The sequence below is a fragment of the Neomonachus schauinslandi genome, chromosome 9 (assembly GCF_002201575.2).
Source record: "Neomonachus schauinslandi chromosome 9, ASM220157v2, whole genome shotgun sequence".
Taxonomy (NCBI): domain Eukaryota; kingdom Metazoa; phylum Chordata; class Mammalia; order Carnivora; family Phocidae; genus Neomonachus; species Neomonachus schauinslandi.
The window spans coordinates 97,824,414-97,837,890 of NC_058411.1; the positions used below are offsets into that span (position 1 = coordinate 97,824,414).

At 38.8% G+C, this 13,477-nt stretch overlaps 1 protein-coding gene across 1 annotated transcript in view; it reads left to right on the forward strand.

The window, feature by feature from the left end:
- MINDY2 (MINDY lysine 48 deubiquitinase 2) overlaps positions 1–13,477 on the forward strand; it is a 68,624-nt gene that overhangs the window by 12,699 nt on the left and 42,448 nt on the right. The window contains exon 3 of the mRNA XM_021693935.2: positions 13,097–13,161. Coding sequence (XP_021549610.1) covers positions 13,097–13,161 — 65 coding nt within the window. The remainder of the gene's footprint in view (positions 1–13,096; positions 13,162–13,477) is intronic.

A 13,477-nucleotide genomic window follows, 5' to 3' on the forward strand; every position in this document is an offset into this window, starting at 1 on the left:
TTTTCATAGCAAAATTTTCTTGACGAAGGAGGCAGTGTATTAAGTTGCATTCTTATGCAAGCTTCTTATTTCAAAACAGACTAGTAATACACAGTTTGCAGACCAGCTGCTTTCAGTAGAACTTGTTTACAGAACAGATAGCAGTATATCACACTGAGGTCTTTTACAATTTAACAAATAGGAATTTATATATTTATACTGTTACCAAATAGGAAATCTTAATCCACATTTTTAGTTTTTTTAGTAATTAAATGTTTATTTTAAGAAAAATAACAATTTTTTTTTTGGTCAGCTGGTTAGTTTGTCTACGCCATTCCAGACTATAAGCTAACTGATTTTTAATGAAATATAGGCTTCGTGAAGTAATGGAGACTGTAACTTTTGGAAGACGCTTTTCTTTATGTAATTACTATCATTTAATCCTATTCACTGGCTAGGGAAATTTCATAGTTAAGGGTAGATTACTTTGAATACCCATGTATCTGGAAATAGAATTTCTGTTTATACCTCTTTTAGTCTAGCTTAGTGATTCTTAAACTTTGTGATTTCTAAATTATGTTTCATAAATGGGAACATAATTGGGAATTATGTTTCATGGGGAAGGCTGAAATATGCTTGGTGCTTTTGATGAATAGCCAGTATGACTTCCAAGAAGTGTACAAAGGAGATGACATTTGAGAGGTAATAGGGTCAGGTCATATCGGGCCCTATAGGCTATTATAGCCTGATGTTTGCTGTGAGTGAGCTTGGAAGCCATTAGAGGATTTGAACAGAGGACTGATGGGATCTGACTTTGAGTGTAACAAGAATTCTCTGGCTGAAACTAGAATTTAGGAAGGAAAGGACAAGCAGGGATATCAGGAAGCTATTACAAACAGAAGATGCTATTACAACCGGCAAAAGATGGTGGTGGCTTCAAACAAGGTAGTAGAAGTGGAGATTGTAAAATGTGGTCAGATTCTGGATATAGAGCTGACAGAATTTGCTGATCAGTTGAATGTAGAGTGAGAGTGGTTCACCCCATGGTTTTTGGCTTGCACAACTGGAAGGATGGCATTAACATCAGCTGAAACAGGGGGAAAAAATGGAAGGAACATGTTTAGGGAGGAATAACAGGATTTTGGTTTTGGAATGCTTATTGACATCCAAGTGGAAATTTCAGGATGGCTGTTGGATATATAAATCTAGAGTTCAGAGGAGAGGTCTAGATCAGTGCTGTACAATAGAAATTTCTGTGATGATAGAAATGTTCGATATCGGGGCGCCTGGGTGGCTCAGTTGGTTGAGCGACTGCCTTCGGCTCAGGTCATGATCCTGGAGTCCCGGGATCGAGTCCCGCGATTGAGTCCCGCATCGGGCTCCCTGCTCAGCAGGGAGTCTGCTTCTCCCTCTGACCCTTCCCCCTCTCATGTGCTCTCTCTCTCGTTCTCTCTGTCTCAAATAAATTAAAAAAAAAAAATCTTTAAAAAAAGAAATGTTCAATATCTCTGCTATCTAGTTTGGTAGCTACTAGCAACATGTGGCTCTTGAGCTCTTAACATATAGCTAATGTGCCTGGGGACCTGAATATTAAATTGTTTTAATTAATTAAAATTAGATAGCCATATGTTGCTGCTGGCTAACATATTGGGCAATGCAGATCTAGCCTAGAAATAAACATTTGGGAGCAGACAACATATATAAATGGTAGACTGAGTGAAATCACAACGAGAATGAATGTAGATAGAGAAGGGGAAAGATCAATGGACTGAATGTGAGACATGCCAATGATTAGAAGTTGTGGAAGAAGGAAGAACAGGTATCTTCAAGCCAGGTAGAAGAAAAACAGGAGACTGATTTCGCAGAATCCAAATGAAGTTTCAATGAAAAGTAAGAGATTAACTGAACCAAATGCTGCTAATAGGTCAAGCAGTGTGAAGACTAAAAATTGACTATTGATTGAACCATAGGAGGTCACTGGTAACCTCACCATTGCATGGGAGGAAACCAGACAGGGTGGGTACAAGAGAAAATTGGAAACCTTTATACATAGCCAATAGCAATGTAACATAACACAGCCACTTTGGAAAATAGTTTGTCAGTTCCTTAAAAAGTTAAACTTAGTATGACCCATAATTTTACCCAAGGGAATTTGTAAAAACACACATCTGTACAGAAACTTTTTTATTCTTAATAACCAAAAAAATGGAAACAACTCAAATGTCCATTCACTGATGAGTGGATAAACAAAATGTGATATATCCATACAGTGAAATATTGACCACAAAAAGGAATATACTGATACACACTTTAATGTGGCTAAAACTTAGACATTATGCTAAGTTAAAGAAGTCAAGTTACAAAAGACCATATATTTTATGATCCCATTTATAGAGACAGAAAGTAGAATAGTGGTTGCTTGGGACTGGTGAAGAGGATAAGGGGGCAAATAGGGATTGACTGCTAATGGGTACAGAATTTCTTTTGGGGGGACAAAAATGTTCTAAAATTAAATCATGATGATTTCATAATCCTGTTAATATACTTGCAAAATATTGAATTGTATACTCTAAATGGGTTTATTGTATGATATGTGAATTACATCTCAAAGCTATTTAAAAAAAGAAAACTGGAGGAAAGAAATTGAAAAGAGTACTTTTGACAAATAGAATTAGTCTTAGATAGTATAGATAGCTCATCGGTAGCAATAAGAGGTGAGACAGAATGTATTAAAAATAGATGCAGGTGGGTGGGTAGATGTGGTTGTGGTAGCTTGTAGAAGGTCTTTTGAGTACTTTTATTTTCTCAGTGAAATAGGGAACCAGATCATTAGCTGAGAGTGAGAATGAAGAGAGTTGTTGGATGTGAGAGGGAAGGTATGAAATAGTTGCCTATAGAAGAATAGGAGAGTGAATGGGAGATGTGATATGTTCCTGGGCATTACCTCTGAAGTTAGTGAGAGCAGCGAGCATGGTGGTATGATTTCTCTACTCACATTTAGCTGCATGAGTATAGGCCTACATAGTGGGGGGGGCAGGATTTAACCAGAGTTGGGTTTTTGCCAAGTCAGTAAGTTGAAGAAAGAGTCTAGAGAATTGAAGATGTGTGTCAAGAGTGATTATAATGATGGGCCAAGGATTTGAGTTGCATAAAGAGGAAACGAAGATATAAATGTGCTGAAAAAAAAGATGTGATGGAGTTAAAGGATTGTAGGGGTTCTGATGGAACTTTAGAATTTTTGGAGCCTGGTAATGACATAGCTGTATGACCATGGGGAATGAGTTTCTAAGGTAAGATAGAATATAAGATTCTTGTTGAAGAAGAGGTCAAGAAAGAGAAAGACTAGGTTATTGGATGGATTATCTCTATTAATATTGGAATTACCAAAAAATTATGTTAGGATTTGTGTTCGAGAGAGATAGTAAGCTAGGAATGAGAAGGATTGACCTGGAAGTTAATAGAGGACTGCAACCAGGTGGGTGGATGATGGGTAGTATTATTCGATGGCATGAGTTTTAAAACTGAGGAGTTTTAGGGAGGAAGGGGAGAGAGAATGACAACATGACAACAAGGAGCAAGTAGATATCTGCTCCACCTCCAGGCTCACTGGTAAAGAAGCATGAGAGAGAACTGTCACTTGAGAAGGCTGCAGTGTCATTAGGCAGAGCCAAATTTCATTTAGGCATGAAGGTGAAGGGAACATTAAGAGAAGAAAATACCTGGAAGATTTTGCTCAGGAGGGTCCATGAGTTCCAGCGGACACTGAAATTCAAGATAAGAATTTAGGAGTCATCAGTATAAAAATGGCATTTAAATCTGTGGAAATTAATGAGAGCATTAAGAGAGACAGCATAAAGAGAGATGAGAAGAGGGTCAGGATTGTCCCCTGAAGTTTCCCAGCATGGAGAGTTGGGTTAGAGCAATGTTTCTCAATCTTTTTAATTATTGCCCCCTAAGGAGCCTTTGTAGACATTTTATCCTAATCACCCACTCCAGGAAATTTTAATACCGCAGACATACTATATGTTTCTTCATGTACTGTGCCCTTTGAAGGCCACAAACCATTATACTAGCTAAAATATTTTTGGCCACTCCCCCAGGGAATCAGTTTTTGTCCTCCTGGGGCAACATAGCCCCTGCTGAAATGCATGGGGTAGAGGACAAAGAAGTAAGAGAAGTAACCAGTAAGATAGGAGAAGAGCCAACAGAGGGTGGTATAGTGAAACCAAGAGGAGTGTTAGAAGGAAGGAGATGGGGTATAGAATACTGGAGAGTACTCTCCAAGTGATTTGGCAAATGGAGGCTATTGTGATCTTTACAGAAACAATGTCAGTACAGTGATGGGCTGGAAATGAAGTGGTGAGTTGAAGAGCATTTAAGAGGTGAGTAAGTGGAGACCTCAAGTGCAGATAACTTTTGAGAAATTTGGCAGCAATGGGTATGAGAAGTGGGTGAGAAGGTTTAATAGAGAACGTATGACTTGTATTGGGTTTTAAGTATAGTTAAATCTAAACCCTTGTAAAGAAGAAAAACAATGTTACAGGGCTAGGTGGAAACTATTTTAAGCTCAAGCTAGAGGTGAAAATATATAAGGCATATTTGGAGAAATGGTGAATGAGTACAATTTGACTGTAGTTGGCAAGTCTGCATATTGTATTGTTGTTGGAATGGAGCTTGGACTAGGTGGGTTACAGCTAAACTGCAGAGTCTTTTGGGAGCCAGGTTGAGGAGTTTGGGTTTACTATACTAGGCCATTTAATCTTTTTTAGTTTCTTAAATGCAGCTGATAACATGTTAAGTGTAGTTTTTAAGATGGTCTGATTGAGACCAATTAGGAAATAGTAATAGTAGCTCAGATATGGTCAAATATCAACAGATATTTGAATGTTTAATATATATAATTTAAGTGATGAGAACATGTTTCTGAGCCCAGTTTCCTATCCATCTCTTCCATATCTAATTACTGTCTGCCCTACTTTCTTTGTTCTCAGATCATGACCATAATCACCTAAACCTACACTAGTACAGTAATTACTAGCCACATGTGGCTGTTGAGCACTTAAAATTTTGCCAATGTGAATTGAGATGTTCTATAAGTATAAATATACACTGGATTTCAAAGACTTAATGCAAAAAAAATAAAGTATCATGAGTCTTATACTGTTGAAATGATAATATTTTTAATATACTGGGCTAAATAAATTATTTAAATTAATTTCACCTATTTTTACTTTTTTCAATGTGGCTACTCCAAAATTTAAAGTTATGTATGGGCTTAAATTTGTGGCTTGCATTATATTTCTCTTGGACAGTGTTAGCCTAAACTACACTGCTACTCCACAGCTTCTAACTTCATTCAGGCTGTGCTCTCTACTGTCATAGGTTGATGCCATTTACCTAACCTCCTCCCTGAAAGGCTCATATACTCAAAAGTATGTCGCTTCTCCCCCTTTACCACTCAAAAGTATTTTTTATATAATATTTGAAATTCCCACTACTTGTCTTTTTCTTTCTTTTATTTTTCTTATTCAGCAAATACTGACTGAGCACATACTGCAGGCAAGTTATTTGGAGGTGTCAACAATGCAGTGAATGTGGCGGCATAAGTGTATTCTACTATAAAATGTTAACATGGTATTTTTCTTGGGAGAAAATAATTAGCATGTCTTTGTATAATTTGTTAGCTAGCAAAGCCGTGAGGAAGCAGGACATAGGGTAGAGAATTTTAATAGGGAAAAAGAAAAATTGAGGAAGAAATATCTAAATCTGGGTAGATAAAAGAGGTTTGGAAGTCCTGGGTTAGGGGGACTCAACTACTAGGGGCAGCATGAAAGTAATATCCTGGGGCACCTGGGTGGCTTAGTTGTTAAGCATCTGCTTTCAGCTCAGGCCATGATCCCAGGGTTCTGGGATCAAGCCCCACATCGGGCTCCCTGCTCAGTGGGGAGCCTGCTTCTCCCTCTCCAACTCCCCGCTGCTGTCTCTGTCAAATAAATAAATATCTTTAAAAAAATTAAAAAATTAAAAAAAGAAAGTAACATGATCCTAATGGGAGGTGGGAGAAGTAAGCAAGAATGAGGTGAGAAAAGGGATTCTGAAGACCCTGTCTTGCCAAAAGTGAACTTCATTCAGGGCCAACCCTGCCAGAACAAATTGTTTAATTTTCTAAGCTATTTGGATTTTCTCCTCTCGAGATTACTCCCGTTCTCTGGAGGAACTAGAGATGCTTTTAAATTAATAAGCAAATGCTAGTAGAAAGATTGTAAGACAAACCATTAATTGCTTTCTTAGCACCTAGCTTAGAGACCACAGGGAATGGGAATTTTGATTGGCAAAAGTTAGAGGAGGAGTAAATTTTAATTTGAAAATTTCTGTTACTAGAGTATTAGAGCAGGGCCAAACATGGACGTGGCCTGTTGGAGGGTTTTGGCATTGAGAAAGGAACGTTGCAAGCTGGGATAGGGAGGTCACTGTTGAAGCATTTTAATTTTGCCCAGAGTTGACCTGTCTCTCTTTTCCTAATGCTTACTTGGGATAAGCTAACTACTGCCAAACCCTCTCTTCCAGTTTTTGGCCTAGTGTAGCTGTCAGGTTTTTGTTTCTTGATTTCTGTTTGTCTGGAATGTCCCATTAGTAGCAAAGTCTTATGGGTTCTTTTTCTGAAATTCTTTCCTCTCTCTGTGTGTATTTCACGATGTGAATTATTACAAACTCTGTCGTTTCCTCTCCCCTTCAAATTATTGTACATAACAGTGTTATCTTCCTAAAGCATCAATTTCATACTTCACTTGTCTACTGATAAAGGTAAAGATCCCTTATGATCTTTCACAAGCAGCCAAACTTACCAAGATATTATTTATGATTTTCTATTATCTGATCCAGTTTACTTGTCCAGCTGTATTTCCCACCACTCTACAACATAAAGCTTTTTTTTTAATAAATGGCATCGTCTCTGCCTTTCCTTTCTTTTTTTAAGATTTATTTATTTTAGAGAGAGTGCATACATAAGTGGGGGGAGGGGCAAAGGGAGAGGGAGAGAGAGAAAATCCTCAAGCAGACTCCCTGCTGAGTGTGGAGCCCGACAAAGGGCTGGATTCCAGGACCCCAGGATCATGACCGGAGCCAAAATCCAGAGTCAGTTGCTTAACCAACTGAGGCACCCAGGTACCCCTACAACATAAATCTTATATATAAACCTTCTTATGAGCTGTCCATATGGCATGATGTTTCTTTCTTTCTGTTTTTTTTTTCAAAGATTTTTTTTTAAGTAACCTCTACACCCAACATGGGGCTGGAACTCACAACCCTGAGATCCAAGAGTTTGCATGCTCTACTGACTGAGCTAGCCAGGCACCCCACGGCATGATGTTTCTTTTATGGGCTTTTCTGTCACTGTTTCTCCCTCAAAGAATGCATTTTCCCTGACTGCCTTGCCAAGTTCTGCCCTTTTTCTGAATCCAGTTTAGATATGACCCCCTCCAAAGGATATTTCTAGGTGCTATAGGTTTTATCAGTATCTCTTTTCAAAATCAGTTGGTACTTCAGGCATTTATTACATGTTATGCTATATTATACTTTTCATCTCATTCTGTTTCTTGTATGTTCTTTTCCCAACCAAATTATTAGTTTTTTAAGAAAAACATTTGTTTTAGCCTATTTTTAAGTACTCATAGTAGACTCTCTAGACTCTAAATATTTTTTTATTGTACTAGTATTGTTTTCATTTGTTTGTTTTTTGAGAGGGAGAGAGAGATGTGGGGGAGGGGCAGAGGGAGAGAGAGAATCTTAAGCAGGCTTCACGCCTAGTGCAGAGCCCAACATGGGGCTTGATCTCATAACCCTAAGATCACAACCTGAGTCAAAATCAAGAGTCAGACACTTAACCAACTGAGCCCCTGAAATAGTATTGTTAACCAAATTCAGATATACAGGTTAGATAAGCTAGATAAAACAACACTCTTAAGAGATGATTTATTTAGATAAATAAATCTTTCTTAGAGACTCAAACTTAGTCTTTTAAAAATACCTGATTCTTTTATTATAAACTTTCCTAAAAATATAGATACCTATTGCTGTATAACACATCACCCCAAAATTCACTGGTTTAATAATGAACATTTATTATCTAATGGTGTCTGTACATCAGGAATCTAGGCATGGCTTAGCTAAGTGACTGGCTCAAGGTCTCTCATGAGGCTGCAGTCAGGGTGTCAGCTGGGGCTGCAGTCTCATCTCCAGACCCAACTCAGGAGGATCTGCTTTAAGGTTATTCACATGGTTGTTGGCAGGATTGAGTTCCTCATACATTGTTGGACTGAGGTCCTCAGTTCCTCACTAACCATTGCCAGAGTCCTCCTTTAGTTCCATGCCATGCAGGCCTCTCCATAAGGCAGTTCAGAACATGCCACCTGGCTTTCCTCAGAGTGAGCAAGTGGGAGAGCATCATGACAAAAGCCACAATAATTCTGTATTCTAATTTCAGAAGTGACATTTCATTATTTATGCCATTTTTTTATTCACTAGAAGTGAATTAATAAGTCCAGCCCATACTCAAGGGAAGGGGATTATACAAAGATATGAATACCAGAAGATGGGAATTATTGAGGTCCATCTAAAAGTAGGCTCCATACCAAGCATGGAGCCCCATGTGGGGCTCGAACTCATGACCCTGAGATCAAGACCCTAGCTGAGATCAAGAGTTGGATGCCCAACCAACTGAACCACTCAGGTGCCCCTGTTGAGGTCCACCTAAGAAGCTGCCTACCTTAGCCAGGTTATTCTCTTGTGCAGAAACCTTTTCTGGCTTCAGGAAAAGAGGAGTTGTGTATTTGAGTCTTTCACAATAATTATTCTACTCTTAGCATTTAAGTGTTTTTTTTTAAAGATTTTATTTATTTATTTATTTGACATAGAGAGAGAACAAGTAGACAGAGAGGCAGGCAGAGGGAAAGGGAGAAGCAGGCTCCCCGCTGAGCAGGGAGCCCAATGTGGGACTCGATCCCAGGACCCTGGGATCATGACCTGAGCTGAAGGCAGCCGCTTAACCGGCTGAGCCACCCAGGCGCCCCTTAGCATTTAAGTTTTATCTATGATAGCATAATCAGGGTCAATTAATATTGAATTCTAGAATGTTCTGCATCCTGACTCCACTAAGGTTTTAGTGAGGAGAGCAAGTACAGTCTTTTATCAGGATAAATACAGAACCTAAGTATAAGATACAAGTATAGTAATTGTGTCCTCAGTTATTTGAATAAGTGGTATATAGAATTTACTTAAAGCATAGTTTTCAGTTAAATGCTATATGAAAGCCTCAACATACAAATATACAATGTGCCGTGTATGGAGAGGACTCAAAAATGGTAAGTAGACTTGCTCATACATTTTTATGATCAGTTAATTTAGTGCTTTGGGAGTTCTTGTGCCTATGTGGAATAAAATCATTACTAGTTAGATTTGATAACTTAAAGTTCTAATTAGGGGCGCCTGGGTGGCTCAGTCATTAAGCGTCTGCCTTCAGCTCAGGTCATGATCCCAGGGTCCTGGGATCAAGCCCCACATCGGGCTCCCTGCTCAGCGCGAGGCCTGCTTCTCTGTCTCCCACTCCCCCTGCTTGTGTTCCAGCTCTCGCTATCTCTCTCTCTCTCTGTCAAATAAATAAATAAAATCTTTTTTTTAAAAGTTCTAATTGGGGCACCTGACTGGCTCAGTTGGTTAAGCATCTGCCTTCGGCTCAGGTCATGATCTCGGGGTCCTGGGATCGGGCCCCATGTCGGGCTCCCTGCTCAGCTCAGCGGGGAGTCTGCTTCTCCCTCTCTCTCTGCCTGCATCTCCCCCTGCTTGTGTTCTCTCTCTCTCTCTCTGTGTCAAATATATAAATAAAACCTTAAAAAAAAAAAAGTTCTAATTAAAAGAATACACAGGCGGCACCTGGGTGGCTCAGTTGGTTGAGTGTCCAACTTTGGCTCAGGTCATGATCCCAGGGTCCTGGGATCAAGGCCCACCTCAGGCTCCTGGCTCAGTGGGGAGTCTGCTGCTCCCTCTCTCTGCACTGCCCCGCTCATGCTCGCTCTCAGATAAATAAATAAAATCTTTTTTTTTTTAAGATTTTATTTATTTATTTGACAGAGAGAGACACAGTGAGAGAGGGAACACAGCAGAGGGAGTGTGAGAGGGAGAAGCAGGCTTCCCGTGGAGCAGGATCATGACCTGAGCCGAAGGCGGACGCTTAACAACTGAGCCACCCAGGTGCCCCTAAATAAAATCTTAAAACACACACACACACACACACAAAGCACAAGTAATAATATATTGATGTTCATAGGAATCTTCTGTTATCAGAGATTCTTGATGTTATCAGAAATCTCTTGTTGAAAAGCTTAAGAAAACACTTGATGCACTCTTTAGAGGTTTATTTTGAATTAGCAAAATAAAAGTTATATTAAAAACAATTTTTGGTTGCCTGGCTGACTCAGTCAGTGGGGCATGCAACTCTTGATCTCTGGGTTGTGAGTTCAAGCCCCAGGTTGAGTGCAGAGATTATTTAAAAATGAAATCTTAAAAAACAAAACAAAACCCATACAGTTTTATCAACTTAGTGATTTGGGAGGCTAGGCGAGAAGTTAGTTCCATATATCACTATTTATATCAAAATAAATTCCAGATAAATTAAAGATTTAAACATTAAAAAGGTAAACAAAAAATTACATGAAGAAAGCACATGTGAATGTTTGTATATGCTTAAGAGGTAAAGATCTTTCTAAACATGACATCCAACCAGAAACTATAATAGAAGAATTTGACTTTATTAAAATTAAATATTTCTGTATGGTAAAAAAAAAAAATAGACAAAAAGCATCACCATAAAGTTAGAATACAATATAGGGGAAAAAGTATTTACCACACAGTATAACAGGAAGTGTTCTAATTCTTCCGATTGAAAAGGAGTTTTTACAGAAATAGACCCATAAATATAGAGAACAAACTGGTAGTTGCCAGAGGGGAGGTGCGTGAGGAGATGGGCAAAATGGGTGAAGGGGAGTGGGAGGGTACAGGCTTCCAGTTATGGAATGAATAAGTCATGGAGATGAAAGTTACAGCATAGGAAATATAGTCATTAATGTTGTAATAGTGCTGTATGATGACAGATGGTAGCTACACTTGTGAGCATAGCATAACATATAGAGTTGTTGAGTCACTATATTGTATACCTGAAACTAATATAACATTGTGTATCAACTATACTTCCATTTTTAAAAAAGAGCATTTTAAAAATCTTAGGGGCACCTGGGTGGCTCAGTCAATTAAGTGTCTGCCTTCAGCTCAAGTCATGATCCCAGAGTCCTGGGATCAATTGCCTGAGGTGGGCTCCCTGTTCAGTGGGGAGTCTGCTTCGCCCGCTCCCTCTGCCCTTCCTCCCCGCTCGTGCTCTCTCTCTCTCAAATAAATAAATAAAAATCTTTAATAAAAAAAATCTTAAAAAAAGAGAGGGGTGGGGTGCCTGGCTGGCTCAGTTAGTGGAGCATGCAACTCTTGGTCTCTGGGTTGTGAGTTTGAGCCCCATGTTGGGTGTAGAGATTACTTAAAAATAAAATCTTTTAAAAAGTCATTTTACTAAAAAAACTTCTATAGTTCAATAAGGAAAAATGATACTTATATAGACAGGCAATTAAAAGAAAAGTGTAGGGGTGCCTGGGTGGCTCAGTTGGTTAAGTGTCTGACTCTTGGTTTCTGCTCAGGTATTGATTTCATGGGTTGTGAAATTGAGCCCACCCCTCTCAGGTTCCCTGCTCAGCAGGGGGTCTGCTTAAAGATTCTCTCCCTCTGCCCCTCCTCCCACTTCCTCGCTCTCTCTTTCAAATAAATAAATCTTTAAAAAAAGGAAAGTATATATAGTTAATATATAATTAAAAAGGCAAAACATAGGGGCGCCCAGGTGGCTCAGTCAGTTAAGCATCTGACTCTCGGTTTTGGCTCAGGTCATGATCTTATGGGTTGTGAGATCAAGTCCCACACTGGGCTCCACGCTTAGTGCGGAGGTGGCCTGAGATTCTATCCCCCACCCTCCCTCTCTGCTCCTTCCCCTGCTTGCATGTGCTCTTCCTCTCTCTAAAATAATCAATAAAATCTTTTTAAAAATAAAATAAAAAAGTAAAAAGGCAAAACATAGATAAAAAAGTTACTACATGGGGTGCCTGGGTGGCTCAGTCGTTAAGCGTCTGCCTTCAGCTCAGGTCATGATCCCAGGGTCCTGGGATCGAGCCCTGCATTGGGCTCCCTGCTCAGCGGGAAGCCTGCTTCTCCCTCTCCCACTCCCCCTGCCTGTGTTCCCTCTCTCTCGCTGTGTCTCTCTCTGTCAAATAAATAAATAAAATCTTTAAAAAAAAATTTAGAAAAGTTACTGCGTATATTAAAATGGTGTTACTACATTAAAAAGGTGCCACATATACTAAAAGTCATACATATATTAAAAAGATGGGGGGGAAGGGTGATAACAAAAATACATATATACCGATTTCTCAAGGGCAAAAAATATTTTGTGTACTTCTTATAATGGCAAACATTTAAAACACTGATAACAGCTGTTGGTTTTTTGGGTTTTTTTAGATTTTTTATTATTTATTTGACAGAGAGAGAGAGAAAGCACAAGTAGGGGGAGTGTCAGGCAGAGGGAGAGGGAGAAGCAGGCTCCCCGCAGGGCAGGGAGCCTACAGGGCTCAATTCCAGGACCCTGGGATCATGACCTGAGCCGAAGGCAGTTGCTTAACCTACTGAGCCACGCAGGTGACCCAGTAACACCCATTCTTGAGAAAGTAATGAGGTAGCAGTTTATATTGTTGATAGCAATGAGACTTGGTACAGCCTTTTAGAGCTTTATTGTAGTGACATGGAAAAATGCTCAAATATATTGGAAAGTAGAAGAAGTACGTTCAAAAGCATTATAGTATGTACATTGAAAAAATATTTGAGATTATAGCAATTAGTTAACACTGATCTTTCTCTGAGTAGAACTGGGGGTCAGTTTTGTGTCACTTATTTCTACAATTTATAATTAAAATCATTACCTTTGTAATGAAAAAGTAGTATTTTAAAAAGACAATTTCACAATTTCTTTTTACAGGAGATTACATGCTTGATGCAAAGCCTAAAGAAATTTCAGAAATTCAACGTTTAAACTATGAGCAGGTAATAGACACAATTTTTGTTATATTAAAATGTGTAATTTTTAACTTAATGGATGTATTCATTGGTCTCTGTCAGTGGCTCGTAGGCATATTTGTTTTCTTATTTTACAACCCTTTAAAAATGTAAAAACCATTCTTAGCTTCAGCAAGTTTTGGCCCATAGGGCATACTTTTCCATCTCTGCTTTATATGAACATATATGCTATATGGAATGAAACACAGATCTACAGATCTATGTAGAATGATAACCTGGTATTTTTCTTGAAAAATTGACTTTCAAGTGAATTTGTCATTGATTCATCTTTCCTTGTTTTATT